We start from the raw sequence: 21940 nt of genomic DNA on the forward strand, positions 1-21940 counted from the left end.
CTCCATAACAACGTATTCCATGTCGAAGGAATGTAAAGAGGAGGGTCTTAGTGAGAGTCGGTGGAAAAGAATCCCTTAATAAACAAAAAACAGCCATGTCCCAGTTCTGAGCAATTGGACGGACCAGTTAGACCGGCTTCAGACCGGCTTCAGACCGGCTTCAGACCGGCTTCAGACCGGCTTCAGACCGGCTTCAGACCGGCTTCAGACCGGCTTCAGACCGGCTTCAGACCGGCTTCAGACCGAAAGGCTATACACATTTACTCCATAATTACTCCATAAATGGTTCTGCAGTTAATGCCATAAGGGAGAAATGGCATTGTCTAATAAGTTATTGAGATGCAGTCTTAAAAATGAGAAGTCTAACATTTATCCAAAGCAAACGCTCCAATGTAAGAATGAGAAGGTATTGAAAAAGTCACAATAATATATCAACTTATAATATAGCTGCAACAGTATTGTTTGGGACTCAGTATTTATTATTTATGTTCTTTGCATTTGTGGTGGGGACATTTTATTTTTTTTAGTTTGTTGAATTAATTATTTGTTGGATGATTTATTTATTTAACCTTCATTTATCCAAGTAGGTCGATTTAGAAATAAAGCTTATTGACAACGATGACCTGCAGAACCTGATCTGATTTGAGATGCTGAAGTAACTTCCACATCTAACTAAGTACTAAAGTGTTTCATTCATTTAAGGGTTCAAGTTGATATTTCTGCACTTGTGTCATTCATTTTAGAGATATTTCATATTTGTATAATAATTAAAACCCCAACAAATACATTTAAAGACATGTTTTACCACATTTCTGTTGGATTGACGTAATATCCTCTGACTATTGTTATCGGAATACTCCAAAAATATTGAGATATTCAAAGCTGGCAGGAAGGGTACATAATAGAATATTTTATAAAAGGACAAACAGTCCTTGGCACACCGACCTTGCGACATTATGAAACGTGGTTATTAGAAGACAAAGAGGTGACTAAACGTCTCCATAGATGTTAGTGAAGTCCAGTGCCGTAATGGTCAAAGGTGTGGACTGGTCTGAGGCGAGAGGCGGCAGAGAACAAGCCGCTGATTGAAGACTTGCAACAATAGAGCTTTTTAAGTACATGCCACATCACCCACGTCTTCAGCCTCGCAATGCCGCTCTACAGTAGGCTTTGTGACCAAACCAGCTGACTATAAAATGTGCGCGATCTTACGTAAGGTCCTGGGCATTTGTCGAGGCATGTAAAAGGCAAAACTGCTTGGCTTGTGTACTGTATGCATGGCTGAGTGAGTGACTTGATAATGTGCCAACACTCGAGAACACCATCTGCTGCCTATCAAAAAACTAACAAAAAAACACAAGTCAGGAGAATAAATGTAAAAATGGTGCATTCCCACCAGTATAACGTTTACCACAACATAACTGTACAATGTGTTGACCGTCAGTGGATGAGGCAAAGCTGCTCTGAAGTTGTGAGTTTTTTTAAATTTTCAGAAACTAGTCAGTTTTTTTAAGTAAAAACACGAGGTAGAAAATTTGACAATCTTTTGACTTTAAATGGCAATAAGTCAAAGTTTCTTGTGTTTATGTTCAATAAATGAATACTGAAAGCAATTGTTATTTGTTTTTAATAAGACAAATGTGATGCATTTATTTGTCATCCAGTATTATTGCCCTACAGCCCTAACCAAAAACAATGACAAAGCGTGATGCCGATTGGAGTACCGCAAAGATCGAAATATTAAAGGAATTTCACCTTACAAAATCATAATATGGGTATTGTCAGTGAAACAAATACCAAGAAGTCAGACACTCCAGGAAATGGCGGAGTAGTCGATACCCATTGGTTTGAAGTGAAAATGGAATAATGATGCTGGCAGAGTAATCGTGTGATCTCATCGCACTCGGTTATTGAATTAACTGTAATGCATTAGACGAGGAAAAGGAACAGGAATTAGATGAACGCCTCGAATTGGAGAGAATCAATCGGAACAACAACGAGGAACAGGTAGTTTTTTTGTTTTTTTTCCAAAACAATTGCAGCACAATGTCTGCCTTTAATCCGTTTTCTGTTTAGAGCTCTGAAATAAAATAAATACTAATTCAAATGGTAATTTTGATAGTTTGTCATTTAGTTTTTATGTTTTTTTTTGTCGTTTGTTTCTTTCGGCCATAAAACCCACTGAGGAATGGCTATTTTATTAAAATTCTAATTAATTTACGTGGAAGGTGTTGTATTTTCTACGTAGAATGAAAAAAAATCCACTACGGGCAGATGTGTAGGACAGCAAATAAGAATTATTTTAGTCGTTGACTTGTCAGTTTCAGCGATTATTTCTTCCATTATTCGACAGGACAAGTTATTATCTATATTGTACATACATTGTTTAATAATTTTTTAACAAAATAAAAGGTTGAGACAACGCAACTAAAGAGTATTATTGCTAGAAATAAAAAAAAATGATTATTTTTTGACCTTTTTATCTAATACGGTGGTCGTCTTTGTTGTAACAAGCCTGTTCATATCTGTTTTAGAGTTTGTAACGTCCAGGATTACCTACATCTTAAGCATAGGCAGACCAAACCTTTACATAGCGGCAAAAGTACAAAGCCAATTATTACGACCCAGATTAAAACACAGCGTCACAGTTTATTGATGTACTAGTTTCGCGTCAATAGAAAAGGTGCCTATGCGTAAGCCGAGTGCGTTAACTGTACATTAATGTCACTTCTGCTGCCGTCACAGCACCGAGGATGATGCAGAGTTAAGCGAGCCGGAGTCATTGTGGAAGTGCATTCATCTGTGGCTGGGGGAGCAGTGGGGGAGGGGCTCCGCGGCTGCAGCATCCCGACCTTGCAGCAGTGAGAAAGGGTGAATGAGCATCCAGACTGTCCGTGAATGAAAGCGGCTCCTGAGGTCTCCGATTGGACGGTTGAAGTCACGTGACCGGGCTACAGTCTTTTTTTATGCTGCATGTCGTCTCCGATAAGCTCCCTCCCTCGCACTCTCCAAAGGGGGCCATAACTCTTCATTGGGGTTTGGCATTGAAAAGACGGTGAATTACAGGGAGGAAGCAGGATGGATCCATTCACAAGAGAGGAACCCGAGCTGAATGAAAATGGATGGAGCGACGAATTTGGAGACGCTTTAAAAAGGAACAAAATTGGCTAATTATCACTAGCTGTTGACCACGAAATACATTTTTGCATTGAATAGTTGACTAAGGGTGCGTTCACACTAGTCTGTGCGTACTAGTAGTTTGGTCCCAGTTTGAGCCCAGTTTAATTCTGATGTGGACGTTATTTGGTCCAATTTTAGTCCCGTTTTAGCCCAGGCCTTTAGTTGCGGGCTTAGTTCTAGTTTAGTCTCAATTTTATGTGGTGTTTTTGAAAGCGTGAAAACAAACACCCTCTCTATCTCTATGATCTGACCAAAACTGCACTCACAAGACAACGACACTAAGAAACAGTGTATTATGTGTAAAAAAGAAGATTAAACTTGTGATTCACACCCAAATCTTCAGCTAACTCATTCTATATTTTCTACTTTTTGCTGCTGTGCCAGATTAATCCTTATTTAACTAACAATCAGAGCTCAATCTGCCAATTTAATTTGATTTTGAGAGTGACACGATTTTAAAATGAATGTACCCATCTTTGTCTTTTATCTTTCAGACTCAACTTACTAGTAGTGATGGGCGGATTGATACCAAATAGTGCACAAATACCATAACAAATGCATGGTATTTAATTTTTGTATAGTTTACATTTTGAATTTTTTGCAAATATTTTAATTTTCATATTATTAGGTCAAGCTGGGAAATAGCAACGGTCACATTCTTTACAGCAAAGGAGTTTCTATGCACTCATTGACATCGATATTGCAGTTCATGCCACAGTACATGATATCGGATGCAATTTTTAAAAAATCTCTGGTATTTCCCATTATTACTTACTAGAACTAAAATGCTTTTCCAGATTGCTTTTCTTGATTTAAAGCAGTTAATAGGAAGGAAAGTGAGCTTTGAGATTTAAAACACATTAAGTGACAGGAAGTTCACAGAGGGATTAGAGCAAAGAAACAGAGAGGGAAAGCAAAGAGGATGATACTGCGCCAAAACACGTGGCTCCAAAATCCTCAACAAGACCGGTTCTGAAGTGGGTCAGCTCACAGGAGAGGCCTCGACGCCACAGGAGGAACCAAGTTTATAAACGCAGCCTCCGCAATAAAAAGGATCACAATACAATATGTGGGAAGGGCAGCTCGGCAGAATGTGCCAGGGATGACCTACTTTCAAGTGTGTAGAGGAGGAGGTGTGGATTTACACGGCAACAATAACTTCTGGAAAAGAATGTCATCTCAAGTTGCAAGTTTTCCCTCTTCTCTCAAGAAGAAATTACCAGAAACGATTGGTCATCAGCTGAAAATTATTTTAGTAGTTGACTATATTTTGATTAGTCGACTTGACAAGTGATAATTGTACACGAGACATTTTAAATACATTATCAACCGGAATAAAGGCTGAAATATGGCCACTGAAGGATTCTACATAGAGTATTATTGCTGAAAATCAAGAACTGTTTTTGACATTTTGATTTAAAATGTCACCGTCTTTGTTGAGTAAAGAAAAACCCTCCTCTGTAGTCATTTTTTGCCTGATCTAAAATATTGGAACACGAGTGAGTTTATAATAACTACTTTAAAGAGGAAGTTTCACTTTCTAAGAAGCGGCATTTGACTTTTTTCAAGGCCAAAAATGCCAGGATCTCGAAGACTCTTCACACACTCTCTTCTAAACAGTATTGCAACGGTCAACACATCTTCCTCTTTCAGCTCTACCAGGAGGCACTTTACTAAACTCCAGCTCTTTCCTTGTTAGTGACTACATCTTTCTTAGTAGTTTGCAAGGTATACAGTATAAACAGTGACTATACCAAATTTCCTTGAACTGTTTTTTTATGTTTCAGTATTTTCTGCGTAAACAATGTGCAACATTCAAGGAACATCAAGCCATTTCCCCTGAGGAAACTCTTGTCCTTGTGGATTAGCTACAGACCTACGTTTCCATGGAGCGTGTTTGGGGACAATATCCCTTTATGCTCTTAAAAGGAGACATATTATGCTTTTTGTCAGGTACTTACCGGTAGTATTGAGAAGAAGCCCATGAATCATTTTACATTTTGTTTATTTTTAAACTGCAATATTGCTCTAAAAACAGATCCATTGACTTACTGTTCAAAACTGGAACCCAATGCCAACACTAATGTTAAGAATATTATATATTGATATTATTAGCAACTCATTACGTTTACTATGAGCTCATTAAAAGTTGATTTTCACTCCCCTTTAAGCGCCTTTCATCATTGACTTCTCCGGTCAGTTTTGGTTAGTGAGAACTGTCCCCTTTGGTCTGACACGGCAGCCACAGGACTTTGGTGTTGTACATTCCACAGTGTCCCCCAGAGGAAGGACCAGTGAGTCTGCGAAGGCCCCCTCCGATAACCACAACGAGAGAATCAACTACATTTCCTGTTATTGCAGCACACTACACTCCAGGGACTGCAGGGGCCGGGGCTGCATTACTGCTCATTGATTCATGCTAGTCGTTTTCAAACATATCATTTAATTTAATTTAATATTTGGCTTTTCAAATGCAAGGTTCATGATTCTCAACTGCATTAAACCAGGTTTAGTCTTGACTCATGCAAGACTAATGCAAAAATATTGTATCTAAAATCGATTAAAAAACCCTTAGCACTAGTAAAGTTCGTTTGCGTTAGAGCTGCACAAAATACCGCAAAAGTATCAATATCGCAATGATTGATATTGCATGTGTCTGACAGAAATGTACCGTTTTTAAATAAAAAAAAATGGAAAGGGGTGATTGTCAGTACAAATTAGGCTTCTTTTAGTCTTGGTTTTGTCTCTGTAAAGGTTTAATTTTGACAAAATGTAACTATTTAAGGCATAAACATATTTATTGTCACATTATTATGTCAAAACAATCGACAATCAACACTTAACAGCCGCACAAAGTATTGCAATAATCACCAATATTGTGCAGCCCTAGTTGTCAGTCGATTGTATAATATATTAAAACATGAGTGAAAATGTTGTTTGATTTTTATTCAACCAAACTTTTTTTTTTTTTATAAAAATCAGCTTAGCAGCATTTTGCCTTCCTCTCTCACTTCACCACAAGAAGCAATACAAATCTGCCAGTCTGCATATCAAGCGGAAGGAAAGAAAACGTTGTCCGGCGGTGGCCATCGAGCCATGATCTATGCGAGCGTCACGTGAACACTGAGAACTGCTGCGGTGGAGCTTTCACTTCTTCTAAAGCTGCTCAAGGCTTTTAAAAGACGAGCTATCCGTCCACAACGGCGCTGCTAATCCCGAGGAAGAGTGTTAGAGCGAGCGCCTTAAATGAAGAGTCATGCCTGGTCTTGTCAAGATCACTTTGGCAGTACTCAGTGAGCTGGTGTTCTTCCTAAACTGCACACAAACAATGTAGGCAATGTGAACAGTTGTAAATCCTTTTAAACTGCTCTTAAACCGTTGACAGATTGGAGTTTTACAGTCGAATCTCGGAGCCAAGTGTTAAAATATTCCAAGTAGAAATTCAGATGTGGCCGCGTGTAATACCTGAGAGGCAAGTTGCTGAAAGCCATCCAAGATTATGCAACGTTAAATTATTCAGAACACAAACACCAAGCAACCGTCACCCTGTGGAGGGACTTTGTGGGAATTTGTCTAATCCTCATTAAAAAGGAATTTGTTTTAAGACGATAACAGCAATGCCTGACTCTTTTAGTTACATAAAATGAGCAGGTGTGTCAAAAGCGTATAAGGGAGGCAAAAGGGAAAGGAAGTACCAAATTCCTCAGCGCAAACTGTCAGATATAATCCTCCCAGAGCAAAGGCAGCGCCGGCTATAAGTCAAGTCGAAACGCTGGGAGAAATATTTCACACCCGTCGTGCAGTACAGGGCTGCGGGTAAAAACGGGAGTAGCGCAATGTATGGTTAATGCAGTCGATGTCAAAAGTATTTCACATGACATTACTGTATAGCACGCTCCGCTTTGGCTGTGTGTTCTTACATCGCATATTTGCTTAGAAGTGTGCAAAAAAAGACACCTAACCTAAATAAATACCGTTATTTAATGTATGATGATATATGACGCATTGTGAGAGGTATATTCTGCGGAGGGGTACGATTTTCTTGTTTGGAATCAAAACAGCAGCCTCTACGGTGGCGCGCCATTAGGTCGGCGCTGCGGTGTCTCTGTCTGTCAAATACCCAGGACCCAAAATGTGTGCGTGGAGAAGATAAATTGCTTAATAAATCAGACGGGAGCGAACGTTTTTGTCATTGAGCGGCTCATTTCTACCGTGAACCTTATCCAACTCTGGCCCTCGTTTGCGAAGCACCCGAGGAAAAGGGTCACCTCCAGCTAACAAATCATGTCGGTCTCCTGTCCCCAGCCCAGAGCTCCTGGTTTAGACCCAGGTGGAGGTGCCAACCCCCTATTTATAGCCGCGTGTTAGCCGTGTGCTACGAGCCAGAGCTAAGGAGATTTGCTGTCCCCACATCCTGGTCCCGCCTGGTTAGTAAAGGCTTATTTCCATTTAAAGAAAGTAGCACCTGTGTTCAATGTGGCGGCTTATACGCGTCCATTAAAAAGGCGCGCCAATCCCTGCGTGCAAAAAGCCGACAAAAAAGGCTGGAGATTTCATTTTTGCACTCATCTGATGGATTATGCTACCTTTAAGTATTAAGCTGTAGCTAAAAAAGCAGACCTGATAAGGAATATTCCAGTTTTTCAGCCGTTCCACTGAAAGCTTCTCGCTAAAGGCTAAACCACTACATTTTTAAAACGGCAAATGCACTTTTGTCACTTTCTGCAGCGAAACATGGATTGGACATGAGAACAGTGGTGTAGCTGCGGGTAAAAGCTTGCACACCTATTCAGTGAATCACATTTTTAAAAATAATTGTGAAGAAGAAAGAAGTAAAAACATTGCCTTTTCAGCTGATCATTATTTTATACACGTGTAAGTATAGAAAACTTGTCCTGGCTTTGAAACCAGGATCTAGGCCAACGCAATTCAATATTACAATCCAATATCTTTAATCAGGACAGTGCAATTTTGTGATTAAGCCAGAAATGTGTCAGAACACTTTTAGAAATGAAGTGCTTTGCTGGTGCAATGATGTTCTGGCCTGAATTGCTTTGCTCCAAAAATCCACTCTGGCGCAAATAAAAATGACTGTCAAACCCAACATTTCATTGCAAATCTTGAACGATCCTCAAAAATGCATTCTAGTTGCAACTTCTGTTTTACAATCACGTATCATGCAACAGAAAATTCAAAGACCAGTTTACTCATATGACGACCATTTTGTCATTTGTGGAGGACATTATTTTCAAATTCAATTATTTGCAGCTCTTACAATTTGCCTTCTCCGACCATTTAAATTGCAATAAATCATGCAACTTGCAAATTGTTAATTAAATTTCAGAGCAGCACAAGTGACTCATTTAAGTGTTCCTTAACGTGTTTGTGCAGCATTTACTAAAAACATTCCAATCGACAAACACCAAAGGCAAACAAGCTGACGCAAACAGTGTGTGATCGCACAGCTTTGGCTACACCACGTCTGGGAGAAACCACATGGAGAGTGAGTCATGGACTACCTGCCGAGGGTGACCTCTGGAGCGCGCCCACCTCCACAGTTTTACATAACACCTCATCTATACCGTGCAATATGCATGCGCTTGTCAAACCCGAGGCTCTAAATGACAGGTTAAAACACTCACCGCCATCACCAGCTCGAAGGGATACTTGTACACGCGCACGGGCGATTGGTACTTCTGCACCATGGTGGAGGCGACGCTTACTGCAACAACCTAGAAACAGAGGAATGTATCAGCTTTTAAAAAGGAACACAACACAAGGTTTACAATACAGTATTTGTTTAGCGTCTACAATTAGAAAAGTAACAATAGAATAGAAGTGCTGTTTTGCAATGGTTACTTCATCATGACTGGATTTTTTAAAGCAGCACTAGTTTAAAACAACAAAACAGGAGTTATTCCTCTCTTCAGGTCAACATTTGTCTAATTTTAAATATTTTTTAGAATCATTATGTATTGGATAGGGTTGTAACTAATTGTTATTTTAATAGTCGAATAACAATAATGAGCATTTCTATTACAGAGCTATTATTATCAGTGCATTGAGATGTTTAAAATGTATTTGGAAGCAAAGAAAGACTGAAATATGCTGATGAAGGCTTCTGGATAGAGAATATTATTGTATATATTAAAATTGTATTATTATTATTAGTGTATTATTGAGGTATTTTGATTAAATAATGCCACAAACTTTGACAGAGTTTTTATATAATAGCAATTATCAGAAAATACAACTACGATTATATTTTATAGTCACAATTAGTCAATGAATCGTTGCGGTCCCAGTATTGGATGTGAAAACTAAACACTAATTATAACTCTCAAGATTATCTCTGCTCAGGAGGCGGATCGTTGCCAGAGTGAGGCTCCAGTTATAACACTCTGAACTTGGAGACCTATGTTTGGACTCCTACAGTAATACGAGTATTGGCTTGGTGTCTGCGAGCTACATGCAAGTCACATAAATGTCAAGAGTCAAAAGCTTGGACACATAATCCCTTTTCATTGAAATGCCAAGTAGAGCTGCAACATTCAGAATAATCGTAGACTTGGTTTGGTCCTGGATTCTGTTTAAACGTCGATGTAGTGTTTGAGCAGGTGCCAACAAAGACAGCTGCATTATTATTATTATTATTATATCAGCATGTCAAAAGAATATTATGGATCGTTTCTGATTTTCATCAATAAAATTAATAATAGAAAGTTATTCATATAAATCAAGAAGTCTTCAGATACCACACGTCAACCTTTACTTGGATAGAAATGTAATAAAATAAATTATAAAATGGTTAGTTGCAACTTTACACTCTATAATAATGCATTTCAACACCTATTGCATTTTTATGAAATATGCACAAGTTAAACTTACAACAGTACTTTAAAACAAATTGCTGAAAATGAAAAAGGTAGAATAGGGAATTTATTTAGTTGATTAGTCACATTATTTCATGAAAACTTGATCCGTATAACTCGTATAAAGATCGTTGCACAGTTTTTCTGTTAATTTGCTCAAAAAGACCATGAACTCTACAGCCCTTTTTGACATTATCCAACCACTGTGCCAGAGTCACATAAACCCTATTCCACCTTGTTTTGTCAACTATGTCATTAGGAGCAGACAAGGTGAACTGAAGGAGAAAGACTACTCATTCCTGGCAGGATTTCAGTAACCCGCTGCTTGCCAACGTTACTGCATGACAGATGCGTCTGGCCCACAGCCGGGGACTCAGCGTGTAATGAAGGGGTGTGCGTTGGCTTGCCCGCATGCTCCACAGACAGAACATGTTCATAAGAGCATGTAGAGCCCGGTATGTTTATGTTATGGGTGCCTTATATGGAAAAGTACAGTGAATTACGATGAGCTGCAGAAGGACGTCTCTAGAGTGGCGACCCGGGATCCAACAGATCAATGGATGCAGCATTCCAGGCTCATTTATCAAAGACCGTACAAATGCAGTGGCATTTCTCTGCAAACTATTGGCGATATAACTAGAATAACTCTTATATACCCACATAGACATATTTAAAGAAAGCGTTGAATGCTGCTTGTTCAATGCATTTTCCCAATGAAAGCTACATTTTGGAACCTAAAAAAGATAGTTTAGTCAACAGTCAAATGAGACTATATACTATACTGTGTCTAGTAATGACATTGTTAATTGTTAATTACATGTCACTGATATGTAACCATATGTAACTGTGAGGTTTTAACTTTCAAATAGAATCATAACAGTGACAGTTTATGTTCATTTTCTTCTTTTTTAAGGGAAAACTTGAACCAGAACCAAGAGCAAAAAGCTTTTAAACACTTTTATTAGTATTATTATTATTTATTTGGTCATTATTTATTGTCAATAGGTCAGTATCATATTTCCTGGTTATTGTCATTAGAAATTAGGGTTGACAAAAAAAGGTATGCTCAGAGATACTAACTAACTAAATAACCAACTAATGATACGAAACTATTATCAAAACTAGATACTCATTTGAACCATTAAAAGTGTCATTACTGAAGAAAATGCATACAATTTTGGGTGAATTCACACTGGCAAAATTGACATCTCAAAATTGGGACAACATCTGGAACTAAACCTTGCCTGGAAAAGGATTAAACTAAGACAAAACCAGGACTAGAACGGGGCACGTCTACGTTCGGACTCAAAACTAGGACAAAAAAGGACAAATATCAGCGCACGCTACAAGAAACCATTATTATTTTGAACTGAAAATTAAATAATATCAAATTTTCAGTGGTTAAGCCAACAACTCTACCAGTAACACATAAAAAGTAGATGATAATTAGTGCCTAAATTGTACACCAAATAAAACAAATTACTCACAGATTAGAGTAAAATAAGATAAAAAACGTACACAAACGAATAGTTGCAAAAAAACTGGTCTGACAAACACATACTTAGTTTTGATGAGAACATTGAGGGCCTAAACAATATGATGTATCTATGATTTACTACAAACATAAACAGAGAGATCAGAGAGGAAGACTAATAACACCAGGGACACAAAAGAATCCACTTTTAACAACACGTTTCTAGCACTAAAACTACTTTATGCACAACAATAATTACCGTCATGCTTCGAGATCAGTCTGCAAACTTATTTTAAAAAAAAGAAGACAAAAGGTATGTCACCACTGTTATTAAAAGTGTATTATTACTTAAAGTGTTATGTAAAAACAGGAAGAGTTTGACGAGATCTGTTACAAGTTTGTTATGGTGCGTGTCGTTGACAATGTTTTGACTGAACCGCGGCAAGAGATTAAAGGTCTGACTTTGTGTTTGTGATACTGCTTCTGTCGACACGCAAGAAAGGGATACACGTGGCTTATATGAGCAGTATTACATTACAAAAAACAAGATGTCAAGGGTTTTAAACACATTTTATGAAGGATTAGTAGCTCTGTGACATCAGTCGACTACTACAACAACCCGCATGCTAACTTTGCACTTCTAAGTCAATGAAGAATCACAAAACGGGACTTACCTGCGAATAAACGGTGACAAAACCGGACTAATCCTTTTTTTAGTTGTTATTACTTGTTGTCGTTTCGTTTCAATGGCTCCTTTGTGGGATGTCTTGCCATTTCTTTCTGGTTCGCCGGGTGTTTGGTCGGTCGGTGGATGGAGGCGCTAGCGCTTGGTTAGCTTCGATGCTAACTGCAGCTCCCCATGTTGTTTTGAGCTTCAAAACGCGACACTTCTTCAATGATCGAGCTCGAATAAGAGCATTTTGGAGCTCGTTCCGCGGGATTTCGGTAGTTGCGAGAGCCGGTCGTAAGCGGACTGCAGCTGGAGGAGGACGGTATGTGCCTGTAGAGCTGCCTCCGCCTCCAGTGAACGCTCCTCCTCCCGGTTAAATAATCCTGGAGATGGTTGGGTTTTTCCATCGCCGGAGCTGCGCAGCGCCGCCGGCGGTGAGTCGTGGTATTACACATGGATGGAACACCGGCCGCATCTGAAGGACTTATTAATGACTACTTGTTCAATCGGGCAAGAAAACGTGTACGTTGTCTCCTTTTGTGTGATAAGAAATAAGTGCACGATTCAGCACAATCACGTTAGTTCTTTGTTCAAACCGAATGCAGATGGCCCTTCATGATCTATCAAGCGCCTAAAAGGTAAAGAATAAAAAGAAAGCTTTACTATAGGATGACTCACTTATTTTCAGTCCAATCAAGACGTCTGGGAGGAATCAGGGTTCAGAAACAGTTTATTTTGGGGGGAATTTTGGTCAGGCGTTATAGGAAAACTTAGCTCTGTTCATGATTAAATGAGTCATATGCAAAATCCACTTTTATGAGCGTTTATAACTATCTTTCCTTATCATAAACCTGTGTCAGTGCCAGACTCTACCAGAATCTGTACATCTTTTTTACATTTGTTTCCGCAGACGATGTTCATAAAAGACAATATTTCTTTCAATCTGTTTTTCTAAGAACAATATGAAAACAGCAATGTGTCAATGTTTATGGAGTCAAGCTTTGGAATGTGTTAAATAATGACTTTAAATGTTGCACCAGTGTTTACGATTTTTTTTGAAAGTACAAAGTGAAAATAATGGACTATGTAAATAAGGAACAAAAAACTATGATAAAAAAAAATGTAAAGCATATACTGTAATACAGAATGGTTTATTGGTGACTTGGGTTAGGGTTAGGGGGGTGAGGGGAAATATTGATAACTACTGGTATGTTTTATTTCAATGATCTGTGAAAGGAACAGGGGTTTATAAGATTTATCTTCTTCCTGTTCCTTTTGTTCATGCCAGTAATGATGCATGTTTTCTTTGTCATGTTACACAACTCCTTTTCTGCTCATTCTTCTTTTATTATTGTTCTAATGTATTCTTACTATTGTTTTCCATTTTTCACTCACTGCAATTAACCTTTTTTCTTTATGACCTAGTTCTGGTTGTTGGTCTTTTAGCTCTAGCATTTTGGGAGTAAAGCGTCTTTCAAGAGAGGATTTTCTTGATTTTGTTTTGACTTTATTTTTTTCAGCGAAACCTTTTTTCTCTTAAGCATTTGTTTCATATTGCTTTTCATTCATCAATTTTATTTATTGATACAGGAAAACCCAATGAGAAAACTCATCTTTTTCACCCTGTTAAAACACAACACAGGATATCCAAATATAACACAAAAAAACGTTTAATATAATGTACAAACAACATACTTGCATATACACTATGAGATACAATTATAGAAAACAAGTGCACCAGCACTTCAAATGTTAAATCATAAAATGATTTAATTTAAAAAGTTTGTGTTTTGTTCCACAGGAAGTGAGCAAAGTTGCTGAAGGCCTTTTTTCCTGTCTCTGTGTTAGTACGATGGGTCAACACAAAAATATCCTGAGACCTCAAGCGGTGAAAAACTTGGCCTGAGGTGCAACAAACTTGATAATCAGGCCAAATGCCAACTAGAGCCTTGTACACAGACAAAATGCAGTGCTGTTCTCTTCTTGCATCCAATGATTACCTTTATATTTTAGAATATAAGTGACAGTGGTAAGTTCTGCATCCTTCTCCTGTAATGAACCTTAATGCTGAGTGATAAACTGAGTTCAGAGGTTTTTTAGACTTGTACTGTAGAATGCATATATATAATATCACCATAATCTAGAACTGAGAGAAATGTGGCCTGGAGGAGCAGTTAAGAGGAAAACACGTTTTATTTTTACAGAAGAATGACAATGATGATAATCTTAAAACCAGAATAATTGGATTTAAGATTATTTGTCAGCTCTTATATGTGTTTGTTGAAGGAGAGTTTATCATCGATCCAAATGCCCAAGTATTTGTAATAGGGTACTTGTTCAATTACATTATGATCAAGCGTAAGACTTGATACCTTTTTTAGGTCACTAGAGTGTCTTTTAGAGAACAGCATACGATTTGTTTATTTGAATTCATTAACTATTTTTTGGATGGAGTGCAAATCTTCTTGAATATTTTGAATCACTTGTGCACAAGAAGGAGCCTTAGCATACAGAGTTGCATCATCTGCAAACAAGTGGATGCTACTGTGTTTTAGATTATGCCCAATTGAGTTTGTATAAATTGTAAATAACAGTGGTCCAAGGACACAGCCTTGAGGAACACCTTTATTATAGTAAGAAAATTCAAGCCATCAGCAGAAACAGCTTGAGCTCTATTTGTGAGGTAATCAGCAAACCATTATCCATGTCTGTCCAATGCAATGCGGTATCATTTATAACTTTGGTAGCAGCTGTGATAGTACTATGCCCTGGTCTAAAACCGTGCTGGTAACTATTTAAAATTGTCGTTATCTGGACAATGCAGACTCTAATTCACATGAAAAAAATACATTACATTACTAATAAAGCTGCATTATTAAATCGAAATGAAAATATTACCTTCTGTTGGAATATTTTACACTTATTTGGTTAAGAATGTGTTTTAAAAATCTTAAGGCACAATCTAAATAATCAACTGTCGACTTATCGAAAAGACAATTTCTGACAAATTAACTACAAAGTAATTGCAAGTTGAAGCCCTAACGAACAGATCAATTACTTTGGACCAATTCAAGACTTATTGAAAGGAAACTACAGTCATTCATCTTAAAAATAGGCTGCTGAAGATAATACTGTATGACTATTTTGTTATACTGGACGCACATGTTATACTTATCTTTAGTGCCCTCTGCCGGAAATGGCTTGTACTTACATCTATAACATTGTCCATGTGAGTGCTGTGACTCTACACCAGGGGGCGCCATTAACAAAAATACAGTAGAAATCTTATCGTCCTGGCAACAAAAAAAATGTTTAAAATTAGTCAGCAATGATTTTCTCATACCAAATGTAAGTATGTTATGCATTAGTTTGTTTATGGGCCAATGTTGTGTTGCAATACCAGAGTGTGCTGTCTTAATCAAGCCCACCATTAAAGACCTAATCCCCACACTTTAGCTAACGGGCAGAAAATAGGATTTTTCTCACAGATTTGGTGCAGGTGTTTGTCATAAGAAAACAGCACAAGATCAGGAAGTGGTTTTCAGGGCCGGAAGTGCCGCTTCAACAGGAAACTCTGAGCAGTTGGTCCACACACTCATAGGTGTTTTCAGCAAGGAACAATCAAAAAGCATCATGTTGCAGTTATATTGAAACTTGCATTGAAAATAACACAATAAAGTATGAAAGAGAATGCAAAAACTACATAAATGTAAAAGGTTGACTCATTTGAGTTCAACAAATGTGAAAACCATGCTGTTTTTATAGTCAATGATGTATATTAAACAAAACATTTTCAGTAGAACAGCAGCTTTAAAGGGGAAGGGAGAGGAAGTGTTGCTTTTAAACAGAGTGGAAAAAGACAGTGTGAATTTGGTGAAAAGGTGAACTCGTGTGTGGCATGAGGAAGCAGACAGAAAGTGAGAGAGTTGAGTCTTCAGCACGACTAACCACAGACACAGCCTTTTGACTCTGCTGCACCAGAGCAGCATTCTGAACGAAAGGAAGTAAAGAAGAGGTCAAAACCAGTTGAGGTACGACTAATCTATAACCTTGAATCTTAACATTATATTAAGTTTGAAAAGGATGTTGATGAGAGACTTTGTGACATTTGACAGCTGTGATGGTTTACAATGGGCACTGAGGAGGCAGAATCAGAATTAACAGCTCGTCCGACAATGAAGGAGCCTGGACCGGTGGACGGAGAGACCGACTCTTCAGTGGATTCACCTCAGACTCCTGAAAACTCTGACCCTCTGAACACTTACAAATGGCACACTGGGTCAAAAGGAGTGTCTGAGGAGGCAAAGGAAGCAGGTGCAGCGGCCCCTCCATCTTCTACACTCGACAAACTCCACAAGGCATCCACCAACAAATGGAAAACTATGCATAACTGGCGCAAAGCATTGAGCGAGGACCCAGGAGAGAAGGCTTGTGCAAGTGGAAAAGCAGCAGAAGGATCAAGGGATGCACCCAAATCTCATGGTATGGCGTTATCAGTATTCATAAAAGTCTCATGCTACATTTCGATGCAGAATGCCCTTTAACCAAGCCTTTTGAGTAACATTTGAGAAGGTTTGTAATGCTACTCTTTATTTAAACATATTCATTCTTGACCACTTCCACTAAATATCCAGTTTTGACACAATTGGAAGTTGCACAAAATATCTCTATTTGCTATGTTAAATTTTATTTGTGGAAAATAACAAACAAAAGGGTTTCTCAACACTGCCCTGCAAACTTGCTGATCCAGTACTGAACCAGAACTAACCAAGGACTTGTCTTGTGCCAACTGAATAAACTAGTACTACACCAGAACTACCACCAGGACCAAACTAGAACCAACTCAGAATGGACTGAGGTCTAAACCAGGATCACACCACGACTAAACCAGTAAATAAGAGAAAATACCATTCATAATATTTGGAAGGTTTGCTGTGGCTATGGATCAGGTCATTATTAAGGGCCTGATCTGCCCCTATGCAATATCGTGTCTTAACATTGGTCGTCGTCATAAGAAAGTAATCATCAAAATTCTCCAAACTAAAATCGTGCATAAGGATTCGGAACATAAATCCACATGTGATAAATACATCTGGTGAATCTACAGGAGGAGGGAGGAAGAATCCGTTCAGAAGAGCCCTGTCTGAGCCTCCAGGAGTGCTGTTCTCCACCCTGGGCCAGTCCAGCGGTTCTTCTCAGGCTGCCCCGCCCTCCTCCTCTGCTACTGACACTGAGGGCTCCGGGGGGTCGCCCAGCACTGACCCGGGGCAGAAGGGGGCAGCGGGCGGTGGGGCCCTGTTTAAGAAGTACCTGCGCACGGTGTCGCAGAAACTCAAGAGGCCCAGACTTCAGAGCCGGAGCAGCAACCCCGCCCTTATCACAGGTAATGGTGCATCTCCACATATTATGTATGTAAAAACAGATGGACCACATTCTCTGTGATCTCAAGACTCGGTGTTACTTTAAGAATCAAAGGAAACTAAAATGACTGATTCCAATAGGTCGGTTTAAATTAATGCTCAAAGGTTTGGAAATTATGTTTTATACCTGTTTTTAGGGAACACATTCTTGTGACTGTAAATATGTTGATGTTATGATGATTTGTGCTGCTGTCTTGGCCACAACAGCCACAACTCCATCCTGACCTGTTCTACACAGGATGATTAAATAAATGAAAAATGATGATGAAATACAGTTTAGCTTTATGATAATATTTTGTCAGATTTGTGAAGGTTAAATGTGTATCAACACAGCATAAATATATAAATATATACAAAATTGGTACCTGTGATAAAATCTTTACTCAACTTGGTGTGGTGGGTTTGTTGACTTTGTCTTTTATGGTGGGATAGACATTCCTTTTACAGGTGGTATTGTGGCATTATCATTTATACTGACGGTTGGTGCTATGTTGTGGGGGGTGCTGTGTTATGATTGATCAAAGTGATGAAGTGATGATGAAGGTCAGGAAACAGGTAATGGTTAGGGTTTGGTGCAGAATAGCTGACTAGCTCCCACCATGCACAATGCACGTGGCATAGTGGTTGGTGTAAGAGTTTCCAGCCACGTGTTCATTTAGTGGCTTATATCTTTACCAAAGATACTCCAAAACAACCCAACAACAACAAAAACTCTATGACACATTAGTGAAAAACCTATATATATTGTGAATGCCAGTCACAAAAGTTGACAATTTACTGGAAGTTAGCAGGATGGGTGTCTCCATCCTGAATAGGAGTGTGTTGAAAAGATAATCATTCCCACATAATGTATACCGTGATTTTGTGGTAACACTATAACTTATAATAGATAATTTATATAAATGACACAATAGAACATTATTCAAAAATTCAATTCAATTTATTTTTGTAACGCCCAAAATCACAACAACCCATCAAGTTGTGGTAAGTTCAACATAGTTCAACAGCACATTGCCCAATTAATATGGTAATAAATGTTCACTTCATATTTATCATAGTAAGCCGGTGTATCATTTTTTTAAAAACTTGCACAAAAACACAAAATGTGTGTAAGGGATATGAGGCAACATCAGGACATTTTCTAAACTTTAGGCAACACTTCAGTCATACCTCTACTGCACAGGGATATATGTTTTAGTAAAAACGTTTGCTCAATTGTTTATTATTTATTGTGGGTTGCAGATGAATTAATTAATCTTCAAATGTGGCCTCAATTATTTATGAATTTGCAGTACATTGGCGGCCAAGACTTTTTGACATTTCTCCACATTAAGCTTTTTTAAACATCACTGAAACAGAAATATCATGAAAAGATTTAAATGTGACGATAAAAAATCCAAATTGCCTAATTCTGTAAACTGTTGCAGAGGAGGTACACATTATACGTTTAACCCTGAGCACTGCATAAAGTTGGAAATTAAGTAGACAAGAAGCACTTTTTGCACAGGATGTACCAGCTCATCCTGGCTCGGTATGATAGAATCAGTCACCATGGTAACACCACAAACAGGAGTGGTCACTGTGAGATAAAGGCTGTCAAGTCACTGAATAAACAATAGCCGTGTGCAACTGTACTGTTCTGAGAGTTATATAAACCATAAAGAGTACTTAAATATACATCAGTAGATTAGTAATTAGATATTGTTTTGCCTGGAATTTTCCACAGTATGACATTAAATGTATTTATCTTGCATTCATTCAATTAGGTGTTTTTATTGCTCAAAAATACCATTAAAAAATAAAATAACTCAAACTGTGCGCGAGCTTGCCTCTCCACAAATCTAACCTGTAACCTGGTCTGGTGATGTGATCTGCTTGTGTATTAGTTAAGTTTAATGCCATACTGTGGAACATTCCAGACAAGGCAATAACATCTCCACGGTGATAAGCAGGTGGCAAACCCAGAGATTGTGAGGGTTTGTGCACATTTTCAAAGGTATTATATCACTGCAGTAACATAGCTTTACAGTTTTAACATATTCTTGTACTTGTAATTGTCTACGTTTGGGCCGTGTAACAACACTGGTAATAAAGTATGTTCTCTTTCTGTCTGTGGATGTGACAGAGCCGGCTGCCCTCTCGGAGGTGCCGTGTCTGTCGTGGGTGCCGCTTCAGGAAGTGCCACTGTGGGACATCAGCAACTGTATGCTTGAAAATGGACAAATCCTCATCTTACAAGAGGAGGAGGTACGACAATACATATACTATACTGTACATAGTCATTACAAACCAATCATTTTACAAGATTTTATATTAAAATGTATGAAAACTAAAAATACAACAATGGTCTCATTTCAACCATAAAAAGTGGTTTGGCATTGACATTTCTTTGTTGAAACTTAAAGCCGTAAAGGGGACATTTTGGTGGAATGTTGTTATAAAGTTATTTAAAATTTGTATATTGCTTGTATACAAGTCTCTCCATGGCCTAACCATCCGTAACCATCTCGGAATCTGTGGACTTCAAGGACCGGCCTCCTGCTGGTGCCCAGAGTCAGGACTAAACATGGACCGGCCTCCTGCTGGTGCCCAGGGTCAGGACTAAACATGGACCAACCTCCTGCTGGTGCCCAGGGTCAGGACTAAACATGGACCGGCCTCCTGCTGGTGCCAGAGTCAGGACTAAACATGGACCGGCCTCCTGCTGGTGCCCAGAGTCAGGACTAAACATGGACCAACCTCCTGCTGGTGCCCAGAGTCAGGACTAAACATGGACCGGGCTCCTGCTGGTGCCAGAGTCAGGACTAAACATGGACCGGCCTCCTGCTGGTGCCAGAGTCAGGACTAAACATGGACCGGCCTCCTGCTGGTGCCAGAGTCAGGACTAAACATGGACCAACCTCCTGCTGGTGCCCAGAGTCAGGACTAAACATGGACCGGCCTCCTGCTGGTGCCAGAGTCAGGACTAAACATGGACCGGCCTCCTGCTGGTGCCAGAGTCAGGACTAAACATGGACCGGCCTCCTGCTGGTGCCAGAGTCAGGACTAAACATGGACCGGCCTCCAGCTGGTGCCAGAGTCAGGACTAAACATGGACCGGCCTCCTGCTGGTGCCAGAGTCAGGACTAAACATGGACCGGCCTCCTGCTGGTGCCAGAGTCAGGACTAAACATGGACCGGCCTCCTGCTGGTGCCAGAGTCAGGACTAAACATGGACCAACCTCCTGCTGGTGCCAGAGTCAGGACTAAACATGGACCGGCCTCCTGCTGGTGCCCAGAGTCAGGACTAAACATGGACCGGCCTCCTGCTGGTGCCAGAGTCAGGACTAAACATGGACCGGCCTCCTGCTGGTGCCAGAGTCAGGACTAAACATGGACCGGCCTCCTGCTGGTGCCCAGAGTCAGGACTAAACATGGACCGGGCTCCTGCTGATGCCAGAGTCAGGACTAAACATGGACCGGCCTCCTGCTGGTGCCAGAGTCAGGACTAAACATGGACCGGCCTCCTGCTGGTGCCAGAGTCAGGACTAAACATGGACCGGGCTCCTGCTGGTGCCAGAGTCAGGACTAAACATGGACCGGCCTCCTGCTGGTGCCAGAGTCAGGACTAAACATGGACCGGGCTCCTGCTGGTGCCAGAGTCAGGACTAAACATGGACCGGCCTCCTGCTGGTGCCAGAGTCAGGACTAAACATGGACCGGGCTCCTGCTGATGCCAGAGTCAGGACTAAACATGGACCGGCCTCCTGCTGATGCCAGAGTCAGGACTAAACATGGACCGGCCTCCTGCTGGTGCCAGAGTCAGGACTAAACATTGGAAATCTGCGTCTTCCTGAAGATGTGAGACAGGCTTCTCCTCTGACAATGTTCAAATCTAAGCTAAAACTGTTTTGTTTAGCTGTGCCTATGACTGAAAGGATTTTCTTTGCACTCTTCTCTTTTATGTCTTAATCTGTTTTGTGATTTCTGTCATATCTTTGTGATTTTTTCTCCTGTTGTGTGAAGCACTTTGGATTGCCTCGTGTACAAAATGTGCTCTACAAATAAACCTGCCTTGTCTTGCCTTAACATGGCATTTCTTATTATTTGTATAACGTATTGTTTTGTAGCCGACAATGTGGACCCGCAGTCGTCTCAGCAGCTGCCTGTTCAACCTTAGTATGCAGAACCTGGTCGATATTGAAAAAGGTCAGTAGCTTACATTCCTTATTTAAAATTCTATACTATTATTATATTTTTTTGATATATACTGTATATTAAGACTACATTCTCCTTGAAAGAATTGTTATTGTCTTCTACGAAAAGGTTCAGGCAGGAAATGACT

At 39.5% G+C, this 21940-nt stretch overlaps 2 protein-coding genes across 4 annotated transcripts in view; one reads left to right on the forward strand and one right to left on the reverse strand.

Moving 5' to 3' along the window:
- Positions 1–12463, reverse strand: part of LOC140377049 (SEC14-like protein 1) — a 38011-nt gene extending 25548 nt beyond the window's left edge. The window contains exons 1-3 of one of the 3 annotated variants that reach the window (XM_072462321.1): positions 12201–12452; positions 11786–11812; positions 8823–8912 (exon numbers count right to left, since the gene is read on the reverse strand). In XM_072462321.1, coding sequence (XP_072318422.1) covers positions 8823–8912; positions 11786–11791 — 96 coding nt within the window. In that variant the 5' untranslated portion in view covers positions 11792–11812; positions 12201–12452. Of the gene's footprint in view, positions 1–8822; positions 8913–11785; positions 11813–12200 lie in introns of all 3 variants that reach the window. The other 2 variants (XM_072462322.1, XM_072462323.1) reach the window with 2 other exon arrangements.
- A 3806-nt stretch (positions 12464–16269) lies between these two features.
- Positions 16270–21812, forward strand: LOC140377401 (uncharacterized). Its single transcript, XM_072462792.1, has 5 exons — positions 16270–16678; positions 17304–17604; positions 19124–19170; positions 19742–19863; positions 21726–21812. The coding sequence occupies exons 1-5, from the start codon at positions 16327–16329 to the stop codon at positions 21810–21812; spliced, it is 909 nt and encodes a 302-aa protein (XP_072318893.1). The 5' UTR covers positions 16270–16326.
- The last annotated feature ends 128 nt before the right edge of the window (positions 21813–21940 follow it).

This window comes from Eucyclogobius newberryi, unplaced genomic scaffold, assembly GCF_026437365.1.
Source record: "Eucyclogobius newberryi isolate DKJ021-1_F unplaced genomic scaffold, fEucNew1.0.hap1 SCAF_4, whole genome shotgun sequence".
Lineage (NCBI taxonomy): Eukaryota > Metazoa > Chordata > Actinopteri > Gobiiformes > Gobiidae > Eucyclogobius > Eucyclogobius newberryi.